Source organism: Euprymna scolopes, chromosome 44 (assembly GCF_053919585.1).
Source record: "Euprymna scolopes isolate OS-2025 chromosome 44, ASM5391958v1, whole genome shotgun sequence".
Lineage (NCBI taxonomy): Eukaryota > Metazoa > Mollusca > Cephalopoda > Sepiida > Sepiolidae > Euprymna > Euprymna scolopes.
This window is the reverse complement of record NC_136525.1, coordinates 21780969-21803133: the sequence shown is the minus strand read 5'-3', so window position 1 is coordinate 21803133 and position 22165 is coordinate 21780969. Positions and strand designations below refer to the sequence as shown.

General features: G+C 30.9%; 1 protein-coding gene across 4 annotated transcripts in view; it reads left to right on the top strand.

The window, feature by feature from the left end:
* LOC145268734 (uncharacterized) overlaps positions 1 to 20100 on the top strand; it is a 365002-nt gene extending 344902 nt beyond the window's left edge. For all 4 annotated transcript variants that reach the window (XM_080124311.1, XM_080124309.1, XM_080124310.1 and 1 more), the window contains 2 exons: positions 8441 to 8554; positions 19253 to 20100. In XM_080124311.1, the coding sequence (XP_079980437.1) occupies positions 8441 to 8554; positions 19253 to 19418 (280 nt within the window). In that variant the 3' untranslated portion in view covers positions 19419 to 20100. The remainder of the gene's footprint in view (positions 1 to 8440; positions 8555 to 19252) is intronic.
* Positions 20101 to 22165: the final 2065 nt, after the last annotated feature.

Sequence of the window (22165 nt, the reverse complement as noted above, 5' to 3'; positions counted from 1 at the left end):
AATGGAAATGTTTATTATAATGTATCAAGATGAACATATTATCATGAAAAAGCAAATCGAAATAGTGATAGTTATTTGGTGCTTATACGAAACAGGTATCAAGTATTGTCACAAGTGAATTTATTGATGTTAACAGTGCATGTCACTAAAAATAATGATGGTAGCGAAATTAAGTTTTGTTAATTCTACCCAATATAAAATATATACGCAAAACAAAGTAAACAAAGTTACGGGTTAGTTAATGATAAGTTTAGGTTCGAGAAATAAGCAAAGGAAAAGAAAAAAAAGGTACATGTGTTTATATTGTGTAAAATGTTAGTCTGTAAATATTTCAAACTATCAACACTGGTATGTGTAAATCCTAGATACCTATTGTCATAAAGTACCACTTCTTGTTTGATATATCACTCTACATGTTCCCTGCAGCATCCCAGAGAGTTAAATGAGTGTCCACAAAATGAAATAAAACATAGTACTGGAAATAAAATAAAATAAGAATATGTCTGAAAAGAAATAAATGCTGTTTACTATATAAAAAGTTGTTTTCAAGTGTCAAATGGAATTGAATCTTATACAATGTTGGTGGATTATGAAATTGCATGAATGAAATAACATTGGAGAAATAAGAAAAAAGTTTATATATACAATATTTACAAATGTAAGATAAAAGGTGAAGAAGGGCCAAATCCGAGATCTATAAATCGTAAATTTTCAAAGTGAAAACAGATATTTTTTTTTTTTAGATCTGCTTTCCAAGTAATAGTAACCATGTACAGCTTCATTTTAAATGAAAACTGTACTAATGATAATGTTCATGGTGAAAGGAAATTGGAAAAAAATTAAAAATGTCAGAGGTAAAATGTTTGTGTGGTATGCATGAAACACGTGTAGAAAATGATCTCATGCTGAAAGTAAGAGAAACATAGCTAAAAAATTATGTAAACGCAATAGTAAAATCCTCATTTTTAGGAACATAGTGTGGGGTATGTTGTTTGTTTCAATTGAGAAAGGAAACTTTAATTTATACAATTCGATGTTATAGATCACAAGTTTTATTACAATAAACATTGTGTTCTCTAATTATCAACCAAGTATATTTATTGATAAAAAAAGAAAAGTAATGGACATGTTTATTATAATTTATCAATATTAAATTGTTATCATGAAAAACCAATGGAAAGCGTGTTGGTTATTTCGTGTTCATAAGAAACAACATCATGGGTTGTCACCAGTGATTTTATGTATGCTAACATTTCGCTGCAAATGTAGCTAAATGTCTTTTTGGTTATTCTACACAAAATAAAATATATACACAAAACAAAGTAAAAGAAATGTCAGGGTTAGTTAATGATAAGCTTATTACCAAGAAATAAGCACAGAATAAGGAAAAGAAAGATACATTTGTTGATATTGTGTCGATTGGTGAATTTGTTGGTTCATTTTGTTTTATGACATATCAACACTATATCAGGTTATTTCATGCCCAATCTAGTGACATTTTTTTTTTCCTAGAATATATTTGTTTATTTAATGTTGGTTTCTATTTAACTCATAATTGGGACCCTAACAGGTACTACTACTCCAGATCAGAGTGGACCTGGTAGCAATAGCAATTAAATGGTGGCTTCACACTTCACAAAGCCCCATGTTTGGATACAGTTTATGGTCATATCCAGGACCTGGTGAATTTGTAAATAATTGAAACGATCAACACTGGCGAGTTAGAATTCTACATACCTATTGTTATAAAGTACCAATTTATGTTTTACATATCACTCCACAACGTTGCTGCAGAATCCAGACAGTTGTAAGAGTCTCAAGAAACTGAAAAGCTATTTAGTACTCTTAAATAAAATAACATGCATAAAGAAATCCTAATATAAGACAATAGATGAAAAAGCAATAAAAATTTTGTGTGGAATCAAGTGAAAACAGTTTCTTTGTCAAAGAAGTTGCATGAAGATTCTCAGAGACTTTTCCTTCCTCGTTCCCTTCCCTTTTGGTGGAAGGAAACTTTCACAGTGGCTCAGAAGGTGGGCTGAGCACACTTCCTACAAAGGTGGGATGGGTAAATTTCTTTTTCATTTGGTTGCCTGGAGGACAGGCTTAGCCCCCCCCCCCAAAAAAAAGGTTGGAGCCAGGGAACTTCTCCTCCCAGAAGGGGGAGGGGGGCCCGGGAAGGCTTCTCTTCCCATATTTTTTGTTTTGTGTAAGGTTGATCTCTTTCCAAAGGGAGTAAGAGGATATCCCTCTCTTAGGAGGAGAGCGAAGGCTCCCTGGGCCTCCCATCCTCCTTCTGAGAGAAGTTCCCCGGCTTCCACATTCATTGCTCAGCCCGCCGTCCAGGCAATCAGAGTCTGATTGTCTGCCGTATATAAAAAGGCGATTTTAGCTTGTCAGGCGGTATGCTCTGCGTAGACCATTTTTCTTCCCCCTGTTGACCTTCCCTCCCTGTCATACAATACGCTTAAACAGGATATTTTAATTTATGCAGATTCCATATAGACTTTTAGTTTCCCAGGGTGTATACCCTCCGTTGACCATTTATGTTTAAGAGTTTTCCTTGCCCCTTCTCTGCCCCAGAATGGGAAGGGAGCTCTTTCCCACTGTATGGGGGGGGGCGGCTTTCTTTTATGGTTATGTGGGGAGCCTTACCTTAACCCCCCTTAAGGTGGTAGGTCTTTTTTGTAAAATTGTTAGTCAAATGTTGATCAAATATTATAAGTTTTTGTGATATGCATGAAACATGTGCAGAATATGATCTGCTCTCATGCTAAAAGCAAGTAGAGAAACATTGTGAAAAAATGATGTAAACCTAAGCTAAGCAAACGACCAGTCAATGGAAATGTTTATTATAATGTATCAACAATAACACATTATCATTGTTATTTGGTGCTTATACGAAACAGGTATCAGGGATTGTCACCATTGATTTTATTTATGTTAACAGTGCATGTCACTACAAATAATGATGGTAGCGAAATTAAGTTTTGTTTATTCTACCTAATATAAAGTATATACACAAAACAAAGTAAACATCTGCTGAATTTGATAATAAGCAGCAGAATATTTCAAAACATAAAAATGTGAAACATAACATGAATACTCTTCATTGTCACTTGAAAACATTGGTCTTGGTAGGCAGTTTATAGTTTATAGCTGAAATAGTGGTCTTGGTATGGTGTGCTTAATATTATTGTATGCAAAATTTAAAAACACAAAAGAGGGTACAATCAATATTGAAAAAGTAACATCTGTCACAGAAAATAGTAATTTATAAATATCAAAAGGAATATTATTCTGTACTTAAAATGTTAAACTTACTGTTAACAATAATTTAAAATGGTGATCAGGATGAGTCCAACAACTTAGTCCTTGAGCTTTCTTATTGGTCATAGTAAAAAGAAATTGTAGTCTTTCAAGTTTGTTGGTCGCATTGGGATTCTTGGAATGTATCAACAGATTCCTGCATATGAATCTTTGTTAATTTCACACAATACAAAATATATATACAAAACAAAGTAAAGCATAGCATAGGGTTAGTTGTGTCCTCTAATTATCAACCAACTATTGCTAAAAAGAGAAAAGCACTGGAAATGTTTCTTATAATGTATCAATATTGAATTGTTCTCATGAAACACAAATCGAAATAGTGATAGTTATTTGGCGCTTATAAGAAACAGGTATCAGGGATTTTGGTGTATCAGATGTTTTTACAGTGAACTTAACTTTCAAGAAACAAATTGGTATGCAATGACATAGGCTAAGAATCTTAGACAAAATATATTCAAATGAAAAAAAATGTTGAACACTTATAACCTTGTATGGACTATCAAAAACATTTGTAAAAAATGTGTAAAGAAATGTAAAAAAAAATGATCCGCTCTACTTGATGACATCAAGCACAGTAATATTTTAGTGAAGAAAATATGAAATTGATGTTCAGTGATTAGTTTGGATGAATGAGAAAATGTAATTGTTTGATGCATAAAAATAACTCATTTGCTGTATTTAATATTAAGCAGCAAAATATAGTGATTTGAATATTTAGGAAAACATCAAACCAGATTATGTAAAAAAAAAAAGATGAAATTAGAAAATATATATTTTATGCTTATGAGTTTTGCCAATTGAAACTTTGTGGCAGAAATTGGGTGATTACCAAGTAAATTATTTCAATGTTTATTATAATTTCTAATTAGTGACTTGTTATCATCAAAATCCGCCCCAAAGAGTGTCCTTTCTTTTATTAGGTATCAGAATAGGTATCCAGATTTCTACTTCTATACAAATGTGATATTGTAGTACAGTAAATGTCAAATTGTTTTTCAAGTATTAGTTTGTAACGTTTGTACTGACTTCATCAGATGTCATGTAAGGAACTGAATTCTATTTAAGACTTTATCTGAAGTGTTTTTATTTTGGTAGATCATGTGTGATTACGCTGTAGTAATTGCGCTGATAGCATGTTAACTACAGATGACAAAAGATAAATCAATTTCTGATTCAGCTACACAATATAAACTAAAGGAAATCAAATTTGCAAAATAAATGAAAAATGTAGTTATGGGTTAGTTTGGAGTTAGAATAAAAAGCCAACAAAACAGTTAGTTTATATTGTGTAGACTGTTTAATTAACTTTGTTCATTTCTGATAGTATTGAGAGTGGTCAATGAAAACCTTAATTTCTGACAAAATACTGTAATTTTCTTGGATACCCATTCGTAAAAAGTACCTTTTTTGTGAAAAAAAAAACACTCCCCAGATCACCTTCACCACCTAAAACACAAAAACAAAAATATCTTTATTCTTCAAATATTGTGGTTGACTGGAGGACGGGCTGAGCACTCCCAAAAAGGTAGGAGCCAGGGAACTTCTCCTCCCAGAAAGGGGGCCCGGGAAGGCTTCCCTGTCCCCATATTTTTTTTTTTTTGTATGTAATAATAAACACATTTTATTCTACTTTAAATATTAATATTTATTTTTAATAATAAAAACAATTTTATTTGAATATTAATATGTATTTTTAATAATAAACTCATTTTTATTTTAATAATTATTTTTAATATTAACTCATTTTATTATTGTAAATGTTAATATTTATTTTTAATAATTATTGTTATTTAATAATAATATCTTCTATTTTTTTACTGTTTATGTATAACTTTTATCGACTTTTTCTTTTTTAATAGCATATTCTTTAAATGAATAGAAAAATAATTTCCCAAATTTTAGACCCCGGTTATTTGGATGATAGTCGATAAAAGTGATTAAAAGAGAGATTCATGAACATTAACGTTGTCATATAAAAAGAAAATGCTAATAAGAAGTGTTTTTAATCAATGTAACATATTTATTCAACTCTGTCATATATTTGTTTGATGACAACTTTTTCGAATCTGTGTACAGTATAAACGATATACTTACATAGGATTTTGAAAGCATTTAAACTGTCGAAGAGTTTTATTATAAATAAAAGAGTTTAGTTTGTTGAACTTAATGGACTTTTTTGTTGTATTTATTAACTGTTTATTATTTTTATCAAACAAAAAATAGAATTTTTAATATATAACAAATAAATGTTATCAAAGGCAAGATAAGCTACTTTTCTATCCAACTGGATATATTTTTTGTGTTTTTATTCAATGTAACATATTTATTCAGCTCGAAAAACATACAGTGTTTAGCGATGTATTCGAAAAATGTACATGGGGGGGGGTTCGTGAATTAAAAAAAAAACGGTAGTCTAAAATATTATTTTCGATTTATTGGAAAGAACATAAAATTTCACATTGACCCTGAAAATATCGTAAAAATTGAATCAATAGAAAAATTTTAATAGATTTTAAAATTTAAAAAATTGTATAATATTGAGTTCGGAAAATTCATTACTGTTTTAAAAAAAAGAATATTTGGGTTTGTATTATTGTACACATAGATTCAAAAAAGTTGTCAAAAGACAAAGATATAACAAATATTTTTAATAATTATTGTTATTTAATAATAATATCTTCTATTTTTTTACTGTTTATGTATAACTTTTATCGACTTTTTCTTTTTTAATAGCATATTCTTTAAATGAATAGAAAAATAATTTCCCAAATTTTAGACCCCGGTTATTTGGATGATAGTCGATAAAAGTGATTAAAAGAGAGATTCATGAACATTAACGTTGTCATATAAAAAGAAAATGCTAATAAGAAGTGTTTTTAATCAATGTAACATATTTATTCAACTCTGTCATATATTTGTTTGATGACAACTTTTTCGAATCTGTGTACAGTATAAACGATATACTTACATAGGATTTTGAAAGCATTTAAACTGTCGAAGAGTTTTTTTTATAAATAAAAGAGTTTAGTTTGTTGAACTTAATGGACTTTTTTGTTGTATTTATTAACTGTTTATTATTTTTATCAAACAAAAAATAGAATTTTTATATTTACATGGACTGTTTTTCTAACATCGAAATTTTAAAATTAGTTTTATTTAAAAAAAAAAAAAAGACTCGCCATTAGTGGACGGTCAAAAGACAAATATATAACAAATAAATGTTATCAAAGGCAAGATAAGCTACTTTTCTATCCAACTGGATATATTTTTTGTGTTTTTATTCAATGTAACATATTTATTCAGCTCGAAAAACATACAGTGTTTAGCGATGTATTCGAAAAATGTACATGGGGGGGGGGGGTCGTGAATTAAAAAAAAAAACGGTAGTCTAAAATATTATTTTCGATTTATTGGAAAGAACATAAAATTTCACATTGACCCTGAAAATATCGTAAAAATTGAATCAATAGAAAAATTTTAATAGATTTTAAAATTTAAAAAATTGTATAATATTGAGTTCGGAAAATTCATTACTGTTTTAAAAAAAAGAATATTTGGGTTTGTATTATTGTACACATAGATTCAAAAAAGTTGTCAAAAGACAAATATATAACAAATAAATTTTATCAAAGGCAAGATAAGCTACTTTTCTATCCAACTGGATATATTTTTTGTGTTTTTAATCAATGTAACATGTTTAATCAGCTCGAAAAACATACAGTGTTTACCGATGTATTCGAAAAATGCCAGCCGTTGTTATTTCAGCTAGAGCCGTGTTGCCAAGGTACATTCATGTGCCTATCAGGGTTGCCAGCTTGGCTTTTTTTTTCAATTCTGATAATTTTATATAAATATTTATTAAATATAGATTATTAAAGAAAAAGTTACAATAAAGTATTTGTTGTATATGTTGTAAGATACGATGTTGTAAGATACGAAACGACGGCTTAAATTAAATACATGTCATATCTCGGTGCTGGTCGGCCATTTTGGCACTCTCGTCTAGGTCGACCGAAAATGCTATTAAATATACTAAAAATTACTGAGATAAAAGTATAATAAATACGTACGTGACAAACTGTGTGTGAGAGAGAGAGAGAGAGAGAGAGAGAGAGAGAGAGAGAAAGAGAGAGAGAGGGAGGGAGGGAAGAGAAAGCGGTGTATATTGAATTTTGTTCCTTTTCGAAGCAGCACAAAACCGGTGCATATTGAAGTTAGCAATTAGATTCGCCACTAGTGGACGTTGACGTCACGTCACGTGACATGACTAAGCGTTTTTAAACGAATAGAAAAATAGAAAGAGGGTGATAGAGAAAGTGAGAGAGAGAGAGAGAGTGAGAGAGAGAGACGGTGTTGGTTTTACTCCTCCCCCCCTTCCAGCTTAAGAGGTATGAGGTCACGTGGTAATATACAAAATGGCTAAGTATTTTACATTACATAAATATTACGATATTTTTTATTATCGTCTAATATTTTGAAAGGTGAATTTTTTTATTCTCGTACATTTTTTCCTGACATTTTTCGTTAAAACTCTTGTATAAATAATATTTTTAACCAGGTAATCACGATGGAATCATTGGCATAAAGTTTTAAAAACGATATAACTGAGACGAAGAGAAAAATGCAAAACTATCGGAGAAAGAACTTTTTATTAACAATTGTTCGCCATTAGTGGACGTTGACGTCACGTCACGTGACATGACTAAGCTTTTTTTTTTTACGTATTAATTACATTGGATCATTCAAGAATTACGTAATAAAAAGCATTACAATGACAGTTTTTTTTGGGACCCCCTTGGAGATAACTGATACGTTTACCCCTTTCTCCTCGTCCGTTTGATGTGAAATTTCGATATTTGTCATCCGGGACACGGGGCTTCGATATGATACCAAATTTATCAAGTCTGGTTGTGTCTTTCAAAAGTTTTAGCGTTACATACAAACATACAAACTCACAGACATTTGGGATTTATATATATAGATGATCAATGTTTATTCAAACAATAGTCCGACGTAAAAACATACTTTTCAAATCGACTTGTTAAAATAAGTATTACTATTTTCTACTCAAAATTATATTTTCTGTGTTTTCTTTCTCTTTGTGCAGTCATTCCGAAACAGTGGTGACATCCGAGAAGCAGGTGTACATGTCTCCCTATCGGCTCAAAGCCAGGGGGCCAGATGCATCGCTGCGTCAGGGACCCGATGACAAGAACCTCTTGTGAGTAGATTTCTGTAACCGCAATGATTATGTTTGCATTATGACACAAGGGAGATAATTCCTGTTATCTAACTTTTTTTTCTTTTTGTTTCTTTACAAAATAAAAAAATAAAAAACATTTATATTTTTATTAACTCTCTTGTGATATAATGTAAACAGAGTTATTTCCCCATGAATTTTGTTCAATTTCTTTATTATTCATATAGAAAAATTAAGATTACAAGATGTTTCATTTCTTGTCCAGAATTTCCTTTATATTAAAACAAAAATAAAAACAAAAGTTGCATGAAGTACATACCAGTGATGAAATGGAAATATCATATCCCTAAAATCATGTCAATTCATCAAGTAGTTTTATTTTTATAAAGAAAACCATTTTTAAGCGATTAGTAGGAATTTGTAGGTATTACAACATAAATCTTGTAAGTGTGAATTAGTGTCAAGTTATCTCCCTTTTTTCTGGAATTTTTTTTCAAAATGGTGACAGTCACTCACTCCTCGGATACTAAGAAAATTTCGTTTTTTTTTATAATAAAACTACTTGATCAATTTACGTGTTTTTTGGAATATGATATTTTTATTTCATCATGAGTACATACAAATTTTTCTTTATTTTTGTTTTTTTTAATATAGGGGGAATTTTGAACAAGAACCGATGTTTCGACAGTATTTCGATTTTATCATCATCATCGCTTTAACATTTATTTTATATGTTGGTATGTGTCAAGTAAAAAGAAAAATATGGCGATAGTTCAGAAATCCTTCCCTCCCTAAAAAACAACAAAATAAAGGAAAACTTTTATGATATATGTATTTGTGGCAAAACGAAAATATCACATTCTAAAAATCGTATAAATTGATCAAGTAATTTTATTTTTATAAAGAAAATCATTTTGAGGAGATTAATGGGAATTTGTAGGCATTACAACATAAATCTCATAAGTTTGAATTATTATGTTATCTCCTCTGTTTTTTGTTGTTTTTTTTCTTTGTTTGGATTGTTTTCAAAATGGCAGACAAGATAGCCATCCTTCTGTTATGCATAAAAAATTAAACTACTTGATCAAATTTTTGAATATGATATTTTTATTTCATCACAGGTACATATGCCATACTGATTTTTTTTTTTTCTAATGTTTTTATACAGGATGAAATCTGAACAAGAACCAAAATATTTTTATGATGTACATACCTGTGATAGAGCGAAAATAACATATTCCAAAAATCACATAAATCAAGTAGTTTTATTTTCTCTTCTCTATATTAATAAAATAGAGACAATTTTTTTGTGTAAATTTTGACATTATAGGAAGAAAATAAAATATTTCCTATGAACAACTTTTATGATCATCACTTACAGTTATTATTTAAAGTGTGTTCCTAGCTAATAATACATACATTTTGTCTTTATCTAATAACTAGCCTGGGTGCCCGGCGCTGCCCGGGTGTTTGGAGGTGTGTGTTGAGCAAAACAAAAAAAAAGTGGTAGTAGGCAGACAGACTCGAACCTGTACTACAAAGGAGAAAAAAAACGTGACATGTTTGTTGCTGCACCGATCACCAACCGGAAGTGACGTAGGTTTAAATTAAGGCTAGACAATCGAAAAGAGGCAATGACTTTTTGAAAATATCGGCGAAAAAAAGCGACCCCGTCCCTGTAGAAAAGTCCCCAGTTGAAGGTGAAGGAATTAATATTTTTCTCCAATTTTTCAATATTTGTCGTCCAAAGGGTCAAGCTTCAAAATGATACTGCTCTTGTGAAATCCGTCACTTCTGTCAAAAGTTTCAGGTAGACATACATTCAAACATAAATACAGACAGACAGACATTTAAACAGACAGGTGAGATTTATATTATTTAATAATTATTTTAATCATAGTGGATATACTCTCTCAAATATGTAATCCAACAGAGAGAGTAGCAAAGGTTATTATCCTGATGCAATTGAGTCTTCTCACATAACACAAAATCACTGCTTACTTTTATTTATAAGTTAACTTCTTCATAGATAGTCTGTAGTCGATTTATTACTTGACTTTCTACATATTAATTAATTAATATGTAGAATTAGTTAGAATTAATAGAATTAATTAATTACTATATTATGCTAACAAATTAATTTTACAACCTCTCCCTTATTCTTATTGGTTTAATGGAACAACAGAATAGACCAAAACTATCAGTTCACAATACTTGTATGTAATTACTCTTTGGAATAGGAGATCATAAAAACGAACACTAATATGAATGGCTTGCTTACCAATAACATGAAAACAATGTAAGTTACTTATACATACCGTGATATTTACTTGCGAACACAATCTATATATCTGTGAAAGTGTCTTTGTGTCTGCCTGTGTACATTTCCCTACGCAATAACTCTGTCAATTTTAAGTCTACAGACTCGAAATTTGATATACAGGGTACTGAGATTTGGTAAAATCTATGTGATCGGTTTTCGGCCAGAAATTTGGTGATTAAGGGGTCAAAGTTCAACGATTTGACCTTTGAGAACTCTACTAAACTCCTCCGACAATTTTCGGTCTAAACACTTGAAATTATAGATATAGGTTCCTTGGACCTAACTTAATAACTCTATTTGAGCCCAAAACAATAAATTTTAAGGGGTCATAATAGGGGTCAAAATTTAAAAAATTGACTGCTTTTTTTGGGGGGGAGGGGCTCAACATACATCTCCAAATACCGGGGCAACTCCGGACACCCATGCTAGTTAGATATAAGTTATGAAATTTCTTTGCTAATAAGCATAAAATAGACCGTAAACAAGTTTCCACATTTAATTATAGATAACTGAGAGATTTAAATCTGAATTTAATTGTTTTCTATTTTTTAAACATGCTTTGAATATGCACCGTGCTATTTTCTTACATAAGATTTTCACATTACATTCAATTTTTATATCTTTTTTTGTATTCAATTTTCACCCCAAACAAGGCACAGTGCCACTTTGATGGAGGGGGCTACCGACGGGGACATAAGTTGCAGGGATACTGTGTAGGGAATTGAGCAACAAGATGTCTGTTACACTTGGACTTCTGCGTGTCAATACAGTTAAGGAAGCAGGAACCCAGAAGGGAATTCCAAAGTCTAGCAGTTCTGGGGAAGAAACTATTAGAATAGAAGGCTTTCTTACATCTAGGGATCTCGGCTGTGTAGGGGTGAGATTTTGCTGCTTGTTGTGTTTATTAGGGGTATTTACGTCGAGGGAGTACAAAGGCTTGTAGTCCGTAGGAACATCCGCCATTAAAATATTTGTAAAACAGGTAGAAGGATGCAACATTTCGTCGATGGGACAGAGGTTGAAGCTTGGATGACAGTTCAGGACCTATTAGGTTGGCGACTCTCTTTTGAACCTTGTCTAGGAGTGAGAGACTAGTAGCAGATGCACCAGCCCAAGTGTGACAACAATGCTCCATACATGGATGAATGGTGGCCTTATAGAGGTACAGGATACTTTCGGGGGTCAGTAGCTTTCTAGCACGGTAGAGAGAGCCCACCTTTTTCGCAGCAACCTTGGCAATACTTTCGATGTACATTAAGCCAAGGAGTTTGAATGGAGTACTTTCAGGTAATATATCTTTAGCCATAGCTTTGGTGTTGGAAAAGGTTTCTTGTAATTTAAACTTTTGTTTATTGTTAAGTGAAAGCACAGAATAGTTATAAAACGCCACCGATATTAAGAATGGGTTTCTAAATAATGTTATAATTTCAACACGGTCCAAATTCAGCATGATTACCGTTTTTCTTTTTGTTTTTTTTTTTTTTGTTTTGTTTTTTCGGAGGGGGGGCAATAAAAATCTATTGATGAAAACAGAACAAATGAAAGTACAAAAACCCTTAACAAACGTTGGTTTCCGTTCCCATTATATTTAAAAATAAATATTTTCAAATATTTACTATTGTTTCAAAGAAAATGAAAACTTTATTTTTCTTTTTTTCAAAAAAATTGTAACATTTCTTATCTTACGTTTTTGGATTTATACCGAATATTCTTTTCGAGCATTAAAAATATAATTTTCAACAAAATAAAAAGGAAGGGGGGTGCTTCTACAGAATTTGAACCTAACCAGATCAACTTTTTTTTTTTCGAATTAAAGTTAAACTTCAGTTAGGATAAAAAAGAATAAATAAAAACCAGTCCAGTTCAAATTCTATAGAAGTAGCCTTTTTCAATTGCTGTTATACTTCTAAATTTAACATTTTGTCAAATTTTACACAAGGAAAATAATGCTGAAAATTGATACAATATTATATTTAAGCTATGTATATATACGTGTGGTACGAGTAAAAACATTACTGTCAATTAAATTAAAATAATAAAATAACTGCTGACAATTCCAAGTGAAACTCAGGCTCTCCCGCCTTTATATTTTGTTTAAAATTATATTTCTTAATGCTCCAAATGATTATTCATTACAAATCAGAAAAATTAAGATAAAAAGTGTTACAATTTATTTGAAAAAAAAAGAAGTGTTAGTTAATACTAATAGTTTAAGCAATATCATGGGTACCAAGATTACAATTGAAGTGTAGTTAAGTTTTCAAGATTTTAAAAAGAAGGTTTCTTATAATTTAAACTTTTGTTTATTGTTAAGTGAAAGTACAGAATAGTTATAAAACGCCACCCTCCCCGATATTAAGAATGGGTTTCTAAATAATGTTATAATTTCAGCACGGTTCAGCGGTTACTTTTTGATTTAATAGTTTAAACACTTCCGATTACCTTTCAAATTTCGAACAGTAACAAAGTAATTGATTTTTTTTTCAAACTTTGACAGAATATGAAAATGGCTGGAATATAAAGATACCAACATGCATTATAATGGACTTGTCATTGTATTTTAATCTACCACCTATTTATTAATATTATAATTAGAAAAGATAGCCAGGCACTTCTGTATGACAGTGCCATGAGGCGAATGTGTGGATTTTAGTTTCAAGAACAACTGATAGAGGGCATGTGTCAGTCGAACAGGGGTCGATAAATCGTATCACTCATTGAAAAAAAAACAATATTTTCAAACATTTCTATAAATAAATAAATAAAAACTTCTCTATTAAAATTAAATTTTGCTACATTGACAAACCAAAAATTATATTTTAATATATGTTTATACAATCTTACTGTGAAAAAAACAGACAAATAAACTATCTTTGTGTAAAAAAATATTAGTCCTTGCGCGAAAGCGCAGGACACAAAATGTTTTAAATAATAATAATAGTAGAATAACAATAACAAAGTCTTTCGCTAGCGAGGACTACTATTGAGCAAAACCAGTTATACACTCCTTTTGAAATTTTCATCTCTTTTTTCTCGTTATCTACTAAATATTGGTAATCATGAAGAAAGAGAGAGCCTGTTTCCTGCGTTTGCCTATAGGTGGCGTTAATGTCTGTCCACCCAGTTACGGAAGCACAAAATGTATATAATGGCACCATTGAAATAAAAATAAATGTTTTTATTATATTTTAATTTTAAACATGTTTTTTTTTTTGTTTTTTTTTTTGCAAACATATTTAAGTTTTATTTTGTTTTGTTTTCGCAAACATATTTAAGTTTTATTTTTCCAAACATTTACGTTTTGTTGCTGGTTTATTTTCAAACATTTACGTTATTTTTGTTTTAATTTAAATTTTTTTTTTTTTTGCAAGCATAAATTAAATGTTTTTGCTATATTTTTCTTTTAAACATATTTATGGGTACAACCGTTTTTCCGCGAGTATTTTTTACGTTCTTATAATAAAAAAAGTCAACGTTTTTTCTTTTATCTTTTTTTTTTATGGACCCCCCCCCTCTTTTTTCTTAATTTTTCTGGACTTATTTTACTTTTTCCGCGAGTATTTATATATATATTTGAAAAGGGATATTGTAAAACCTGAATATTACTTGAAACTACTATAAAAAAATTTTTTAAAAATAGCGCGGTTCAATAAGTGCATAAGCAAACTTTTCTAAAAGAAAAATATTTCAAAAATATTTAGTTTATGCCTGCAAAAAACAACAAAAAAAAACTAAAAACAAAAAAAACGTAAATGTTTGAAAATAAACTAGCAACAAAACGTAAATGTTTGGAAAAATAACACTTAAATATGTTTGCAAAAACAACAACAAAAAAAAAACAAACGTAAATATGTTTGAAAAAACAAAACAAAAACAAACTTAAATATGTGTGCAAAAAACAAACAAACAAAAAAAACATGTTTAAAATTAAACATTTATTTTTATTTCAACGGTGCCATTATATACATTTTGTGCTTCCGTAACTGGGTGGACAGACATTAACGCCACCTATAGTCAAACGGAGGAAACAGGCTCTCTCTTTCTTCACGATTACCCTAAATATTTTTAATGAAACCTATATGAAATATGTTCCCTATTAAATTGTAAAGATTTTCTATTCTGAAAGAAGTTTTAAAAAATTTAATCTAAAAAAGTTATTTTAAAGTTTTTAAAGAAATTCAGATTTTCACATTATTCAGACATGTAGGACAAAGAGGGGGTTGCAAAAAAGAGTTGTGGTGTGAGGAGAATTACAAACTAAAAGAGAGAATATTCAGACCTGTAATAATACAAAGAGGGGGTTGCAAAAATGCGTTGTGGTGTGAGGAGAAATACAATCTGAAATAGAGAGTAAGAGAGTTTTTATAAATACATACAAAATCACATTCATCTTTTTTTTTTAATCCAAATTAATAAATTAAATAAAATATAATCTTAAAAAGATACGATACAAGTAAGAAAAGCATTTCATCCAAGGCATGAAAATTGTTAAACAAAATGTTTTTACTATAGGCTTTAAAAATAAAGGTACAAGATTCAATTTGAAATTTATTTATCTTCAAAGTGTACTTTTATACATTTTACAAAGTAAGGTATTAAATTTTTATACCTTACTTTGTAAAATTTACAGGAAAAAAAACAAAAACAAATAATTCTAAAAACAATCTATGTTTCATGTTTTTAACATTTTATTTTCACTCATAAATTAATCATTTAAAAGAAATAATATTAAAACATTAAAATTATATTTTTTATACAAATGTTTCGCTTTTCCTATATTTTTGCGTTCTCGGAGACATTTGTTTATATTTGAGGTTCACAGAACAGCCGGTAGAGGGCATTTCTCATTCAAAGAACAGGTATCAATAACTCGTCTCAGTCGCCTCATGGCACTGTCATGCAGAAGTGCCGATAACCGCGTTCTTAGAATGAATACTTTAAAAAATCGATTTTATTTGCTTTAAAACAAAAGTAAATCTTTTAAAATACTTATTTTTATAATGAAATGCGCATGTTATGTTTATAAGCCAAATTATAATGCAAACATTTTGTAAACTAAATATTTATTTGTTTAAAATCAATATTTCAACACGATACATCTTCCTTAAAACATTTTGTTCCTTTTCTGTGCTATGATGTTAAAATGAAAATAAATCAGTAGTAAAAATCAATGGTGATATTTTTTTTTTTTTATGTCCAGGAGAGAACACATGATATGCAATAGTTAGGTTATGTTTTTCGTGATATAAGCGTTTATTTTTATCACTAAATTCTTTCCATTTTAACATTATGGCACGGAAAAAAAAAATAGCATATTCTGATTAAGGCGTGTCGTGTCGGAATATTGATTTTAAACAGATAAATGTTTGTTTATTTTACAAAATCTTTGCGTTGTATTTTGGATTATAAACGTATAATATACGTATTTCATTTTAATATTTAAATAATGCTTACATCACGGAGAACACTAATTATACATACACACACATATGATAAAAGATTAAAGTATTAAATCATTAAAGATAAAAAATATTTTAATATTTGTCTCACTCCCTCCATATATCTAGATATCTGTGAAAGTGTGTGTGTGTGTGTGTGTGTGTGTGTGTGTGTACATTTCCCTACACAATAACTCTGTCAATTTTCAGTCTACAGACTCGAAATTTGATACACAGGGTATTGAGATCTGGGAAAATCTTTGTAATCGGTTTTCGGACAGAAATTTGGCTGTTAAGGGGTCAAAGCTCAACGATTTGACCTTTGAGAACTCCTCCACCAATTTTGGGTCTAAATACTTGGAATTTTATATATAGGTTCCTTGGACATGGATCCAACTTAATAACTTAATTTGAGCCCAAAACAATAAATGTTAAGGGGGCCTAATAGGGATCAAAGTTTAAAAAATTTGACCGCTTCGGTCTCTACCAAATTACTCAGACAATTTCTGGTCTAAACATTTGAAATTTTACATAAAGGGTATTCAGAGATAGGGCAAGCTTTTTCATCAGTTTGCATTGAAAATTTGAGTTACCAATATATAAATGTATGTATGTATAGGTGTTTGGAGGTGTGTGTTGAGCAAAAAAAAAAAAATAGTGGTAGTAGGAAGGAAGACTCCAACCCGTACAACAAAGGAGGAAAAGAACGGGAAAAAAACCTGACGTCTTTGCTGTTATGACCACCGCCAAACCAGAAGTGATGTAGATTTAAATTAAGGCTAGAAAATCGAAAAGAGGGAATGACTTTTGAAAATATCGGTGAAAAAAGCGATCCCTCCCTGTAGAAAAGTGCCCAGAAGAAATTAATGTTTTTAGCCAATTTTTCGGTATTTGTCATCTGATGGGCCGAGCTTCAAAACGATACTGATCTTGTGAAAATTTGTCATCTCTGTCGAAAGTTTTAGGCAGACATGCAAAACATGCATACATACATACATTTATATATTGATATCTCAAATTTTCAACCCAAACCAATTAAAAAGCTGCCCTATCTCTGAATACCCTTTATGTAAAATTTCAAATGAGTAGACCAGAAATTGTCTGAGTAATTTGGTAGAGACCGCAGAGGTCAAATTTTTTTAACTTTGACCCCTATTATGACCCCTTACTATATCTGAAATTTCAATTGTTTATTCCCAAAATTGGCAGAGGAGTTTGGTAGAGTTTTCAAAGGTCAAATCACTGCACTTTGACCCCTTAAACAGTCTAATTTCTGTCCTAAAACCGATTACAAAGATTTTCCCAATTTCACTACCCTGTATATCAAATTTCGAGTCTGTAGACTGAAAATTGACAGAGTTATTGTGTAGGGAAATGTACACAAACACACACACAGCCACGTTCACTTTTATAGATATATAGATAGATTGCACAATTTTCCCACCTTGCTTTAATTGCTCTTTTTTCCATTGTTAAATTTTCTAGAACCCAAATCTTCCTGATGCATATCACAATTTTTTGGAGCACAGTTACCACAGTCTAGAACTATTTTTTCCTTTACAGAAGTAGTACAGAAAATGAAAACCCAATGGTTTCGGCATTATCCAATACTTCCTCGTTTATATTTTTTACTAGCATGGGTGCCCGGCGTTGCCCGGGTGTTTGGAGGTGTATGCTGAAAAAAAAAAAAAAAAAAAAAAAAAACGGTCAATTTTTTTAACTTTGACCCTTATTATGACCCCTTAAAATTTATTGTTTTGGGCTCAAATTGAGTTAAGTTAGATCCATATCCAAGGAACCTATATCTAAAATTTCAAGTGTTTAGACCCAAAATTGTCGGAGGAGTTTGGTAGAGTTCTCAAAGGTCAAATTGTTTAACTTTGACCCCTTAACATCCAAATATCTGGTCGAAAACCGATCACGTAGATTTTCCCGAATCTCAGTACCCTATATATCAAATTTCGAGTCTGTAGACTGAAAATTAAGAGTTATTGCTTAGGGAAATGTACACAGACACACAGACAGACACACACACACAGACACGTTCACTTTTATAAATATATAGATAGATTGTGTATGTGGGGGGGGGGCTCTACCAAATTATTCAGGCAATTTCTGGTCTAAACATTTGAAATTTTACAAAAAGGGTATTCAGAGATAGGGCAAGCTTTTTAATCAGTTTGGGTTGAGAATTGTGGTTACTAATATATAAATGTATGTATGTTTGCATGTCTGTCTAAAACTTTTAACACGGCGACGGATTTTTACAAGATCAGTATCGTTTTGAAGTTCGATCTTTCAGACGACAAATATTGAAAAATTGACTAAAAAGATTAATATCTTCACCTTCAACTGGGCACTTTTCTACAGGGGGGGGGGGCTCATTTTTCGCCGATATTTTCAAAAGTCATCCTCTCCTTTCGATTGTCTAGCCTTAATTAAAACCTACGTCACTTCTGATTTGACGGTGGTCATAACAGCAAAGACGTCAGGTTTTTTCCCCATTCTTTTCCTCCTTGGTTCGAGCCTGCCTTCCTATTACCACTTTTTTTTTTATTTATTTATTTATTTTTTTTTTTTACTCAACATACACCTCCAAACACCTGGGCAACGCCGGGTACCCATGCTAGTATATATATATATATATATATATATATATATATATATAGTCTTGGAAGTTTTTAAACATTTATATATACATATATAAGTAAAAATTAATTTCAAATCCTTCGCTTATAAATTATTTTGCTTGTAAATCTCTTGAATCATTGAATTAGTTTGCTTCTAAGAATTCACACTAGTTCTTATATTATTTTAATAACACTATGAAAAACTGTTCTGGAAATTTTAGAACAAGACAGTATATTTTATCATGGTTCTTCAGCAGTGTCGATCAAACACCACCTCCCTTACACATATATACTTGAATTTTTATGCTTTTTTTTTTTTTTTTTTCAGACCATCGTATCTTGGTGTAAAAGGAGCGAATCGTCAAAACTACAGAGGGCCGGATTTCTCTCTGGCCAGGGGTCCTATGAAGTCTCAAGGCCCAGACGCAATCAACAGGTGTGGACCTCTGAATTCCATGCAGATTCAAGATCCCGTTTTGGTGACCAAACTCTAGCTTGGTTATTACCCCCTTCTTCCTTACAAAGGCAGATTTGATTGAAAGACTCACTCAGCTTCTTGCCGCTTGGAACATGCCAGTTCATATATTACACACACACACACGCACACACACGCACACGCACACCAAGCGCTGACAGAGAGCATCTTATAACTCAATTGTATGAATATCTTGAGCAAGCTTTTTTATTGCCTTTAAAGTGTTATATTTTTTGTGTATTATCTTTTCTCGTACATACAAACACACATATGAGGTAATAATTTCCGAGTTGTTTAAAACAACAATTCTATTAAAATTTTATTAAAATTGAATGATGGCTGAAAACATACGTTGACTTGTTTTGTTTGTTTGTAGTTTTTTTTTTTTATTAAAGAATTAAAGAAATCCAAAATAAGTGAAGATAAAGGGCTATAGTATTTCAATTTCATAAAAAGGTTATATTTGAAATTTTACATATGGTGGCAACATAAATGTTTGATACGGTGGAAGCAATCGCATGAAGAAAAATATAAACTTTTACATAAATCTCGGCTATCTGCGTGTTTATGTGTATGTTTGCATGTCTGCTAAAAACTTGTCATCTGCATCAAACAGGCACAAACCTGGTATGTTAGAGCGATCTCTCAGACACATAATATCAAAAACTTAGGAAAAATTGTCAGACGCATAATATCAAAAACTTAGGAAAAATTGTCAGACGCATAATATCAAAAACTTAGGAAAAATTGTCAATTATTTCATGTCAAGATGTCGTTTTGTTTGAAGGGGGGGGGTCAGGTTTTCGATGCTGTTTGTTAATTGTGCATGCGTGAGTGTCGATTCATTTTAAAAAGCTAAATTTGCAGCGTCATAACATCTACGTAAGCATTTTTTTTATTCTTTTTTCTCTCTCTTCTCAACTTTCTTATGCACCTCCACCACGTGGCATTTTTTTTCTTTTAATAACACAATAAGATGGCACCCAAGTCCAGTTTTTTGTTTTTTTTTAACCATACTTTAAGACCGGACAATGCAAGCCCTTCACCTCGCTAGTCGATTATATAAAGGGCAAACGTCTGTGCGCATGAATTTGTTTGTATGTCTTGCTCAAACTCGAAAAATACAAATTGAAACCTTGCAGAGTTAATATTTTCTTAATCGGTATTGTCCTGGATGTACAATGTCTATAATTTAGAAAAATTTATTCATTTTTTGTGCATAAATGGAAAATAATTAATGTTATCATATATTTAACATTTTTTGAGATTAAAATTTAAACATAAATTTTCTCTTCAATGGATTGAGGTTGGTTTTAGTAGTGGTCTGGAGGCCTCCTTCATTTCATATGTGTTTAAACATAGTGTTGTCTAGGATAAAAAAAACCGTCTCTGTTCTTTTTTTGGTGTTGTCCAGGAGCTATAATCCATAGTGCTCAATGTCCTGCATAAAGCTGGTCATAATCAAAAAGTGAGATTACATCAAAAAACAGAAAATTCTCTTCTAGAGGTTGGAAGGGGGAGGGGCATCCATTTTAGTATTTGCTTTGGAGGCGCAAATATTATACACACTATTTAACATCTTCTATTGTGTTTATTAATGGTCCTGGGAAACATCGGGTAGCTCTGCTAGTAAAAAATGTTTTAAACATGGAACTCGGAAATTATTACCTTATTATATTTGGAGCTCTAGTACTATATATACTATTGAGCTTTTAATCCACTTTCTGTTTGAATTTAAAGAATTAAAATATATATATTCTTTTTTATGCCTTTGCAACTTAAAATTTATACATCAATATATATATATATATATATATATATATATATATATATATATATATAATGTAATTGATTATCATTTATTATACTCTGTCTAAAGATACTGAGCCTTTTCTATATACAAAGTCTCCTTTCTTGAATAAGCATGGTTTTGGAAAACATATCTGAATGGCCGTTTTCGGGATGTTGATTTTTTATGTTGTATTGCTTCTGCAAAGTAATACTCTAACATTTTCTTTTTTTAATCGTATCTGCTCTACCATTCATGGTATTGAGCACTTTATGATTACATGCAAGCAATTTGCTAAATTTAACACAAACAATATGAATTTCTTTGAAGCGTTTATAACTTTATATTTTATTTCTGTTTTAATATGTACCTTTGTATACACGTATATATAATTGTGAACATAGTTTTAAGTGGCAGCATCAATGTTATTTGTGTAGCCACACAAAATTCTGTAATTATAAAGCTCGACTCTGTATTGAGCACTTTTGAAATACTGGATAATGTTTTAATATATTATACTGAGATATATAAAGGCCTCGGAGGGGCCCATCTGATAATCAGGAAGCATATTAAATCACTCAGTCATAGAGGTAAGCGGCTATAACACGGTCAAAATGAGGTCACTGCCCTACATTATCAATAATATATATATACACACACACACACACACACACACACAAGGAGTGTTCAATAATGCTTCCTAGTTTTTTATTCCGCCCGAATGAATCAGAGGGGATTGCAAATTGCATTGTTATGATTACTGAACTTATGTATTCATGACCTGAAAGTTTCATCTCTCTGTTGCAGATATCGACGGTGTGAGGCTCTAAGAAAGCAGCTCCTGTTATGGGCGTGCATCAGAAGCAGAGATGCATCATTGAATTCCTGACAAAAGTGCATTGAGAATGGTGGTGACTATGTAGAAAATAAATTCTGGAGCACAAAAGGTCATTCGTGTTAATAGCACCACTCCCGTT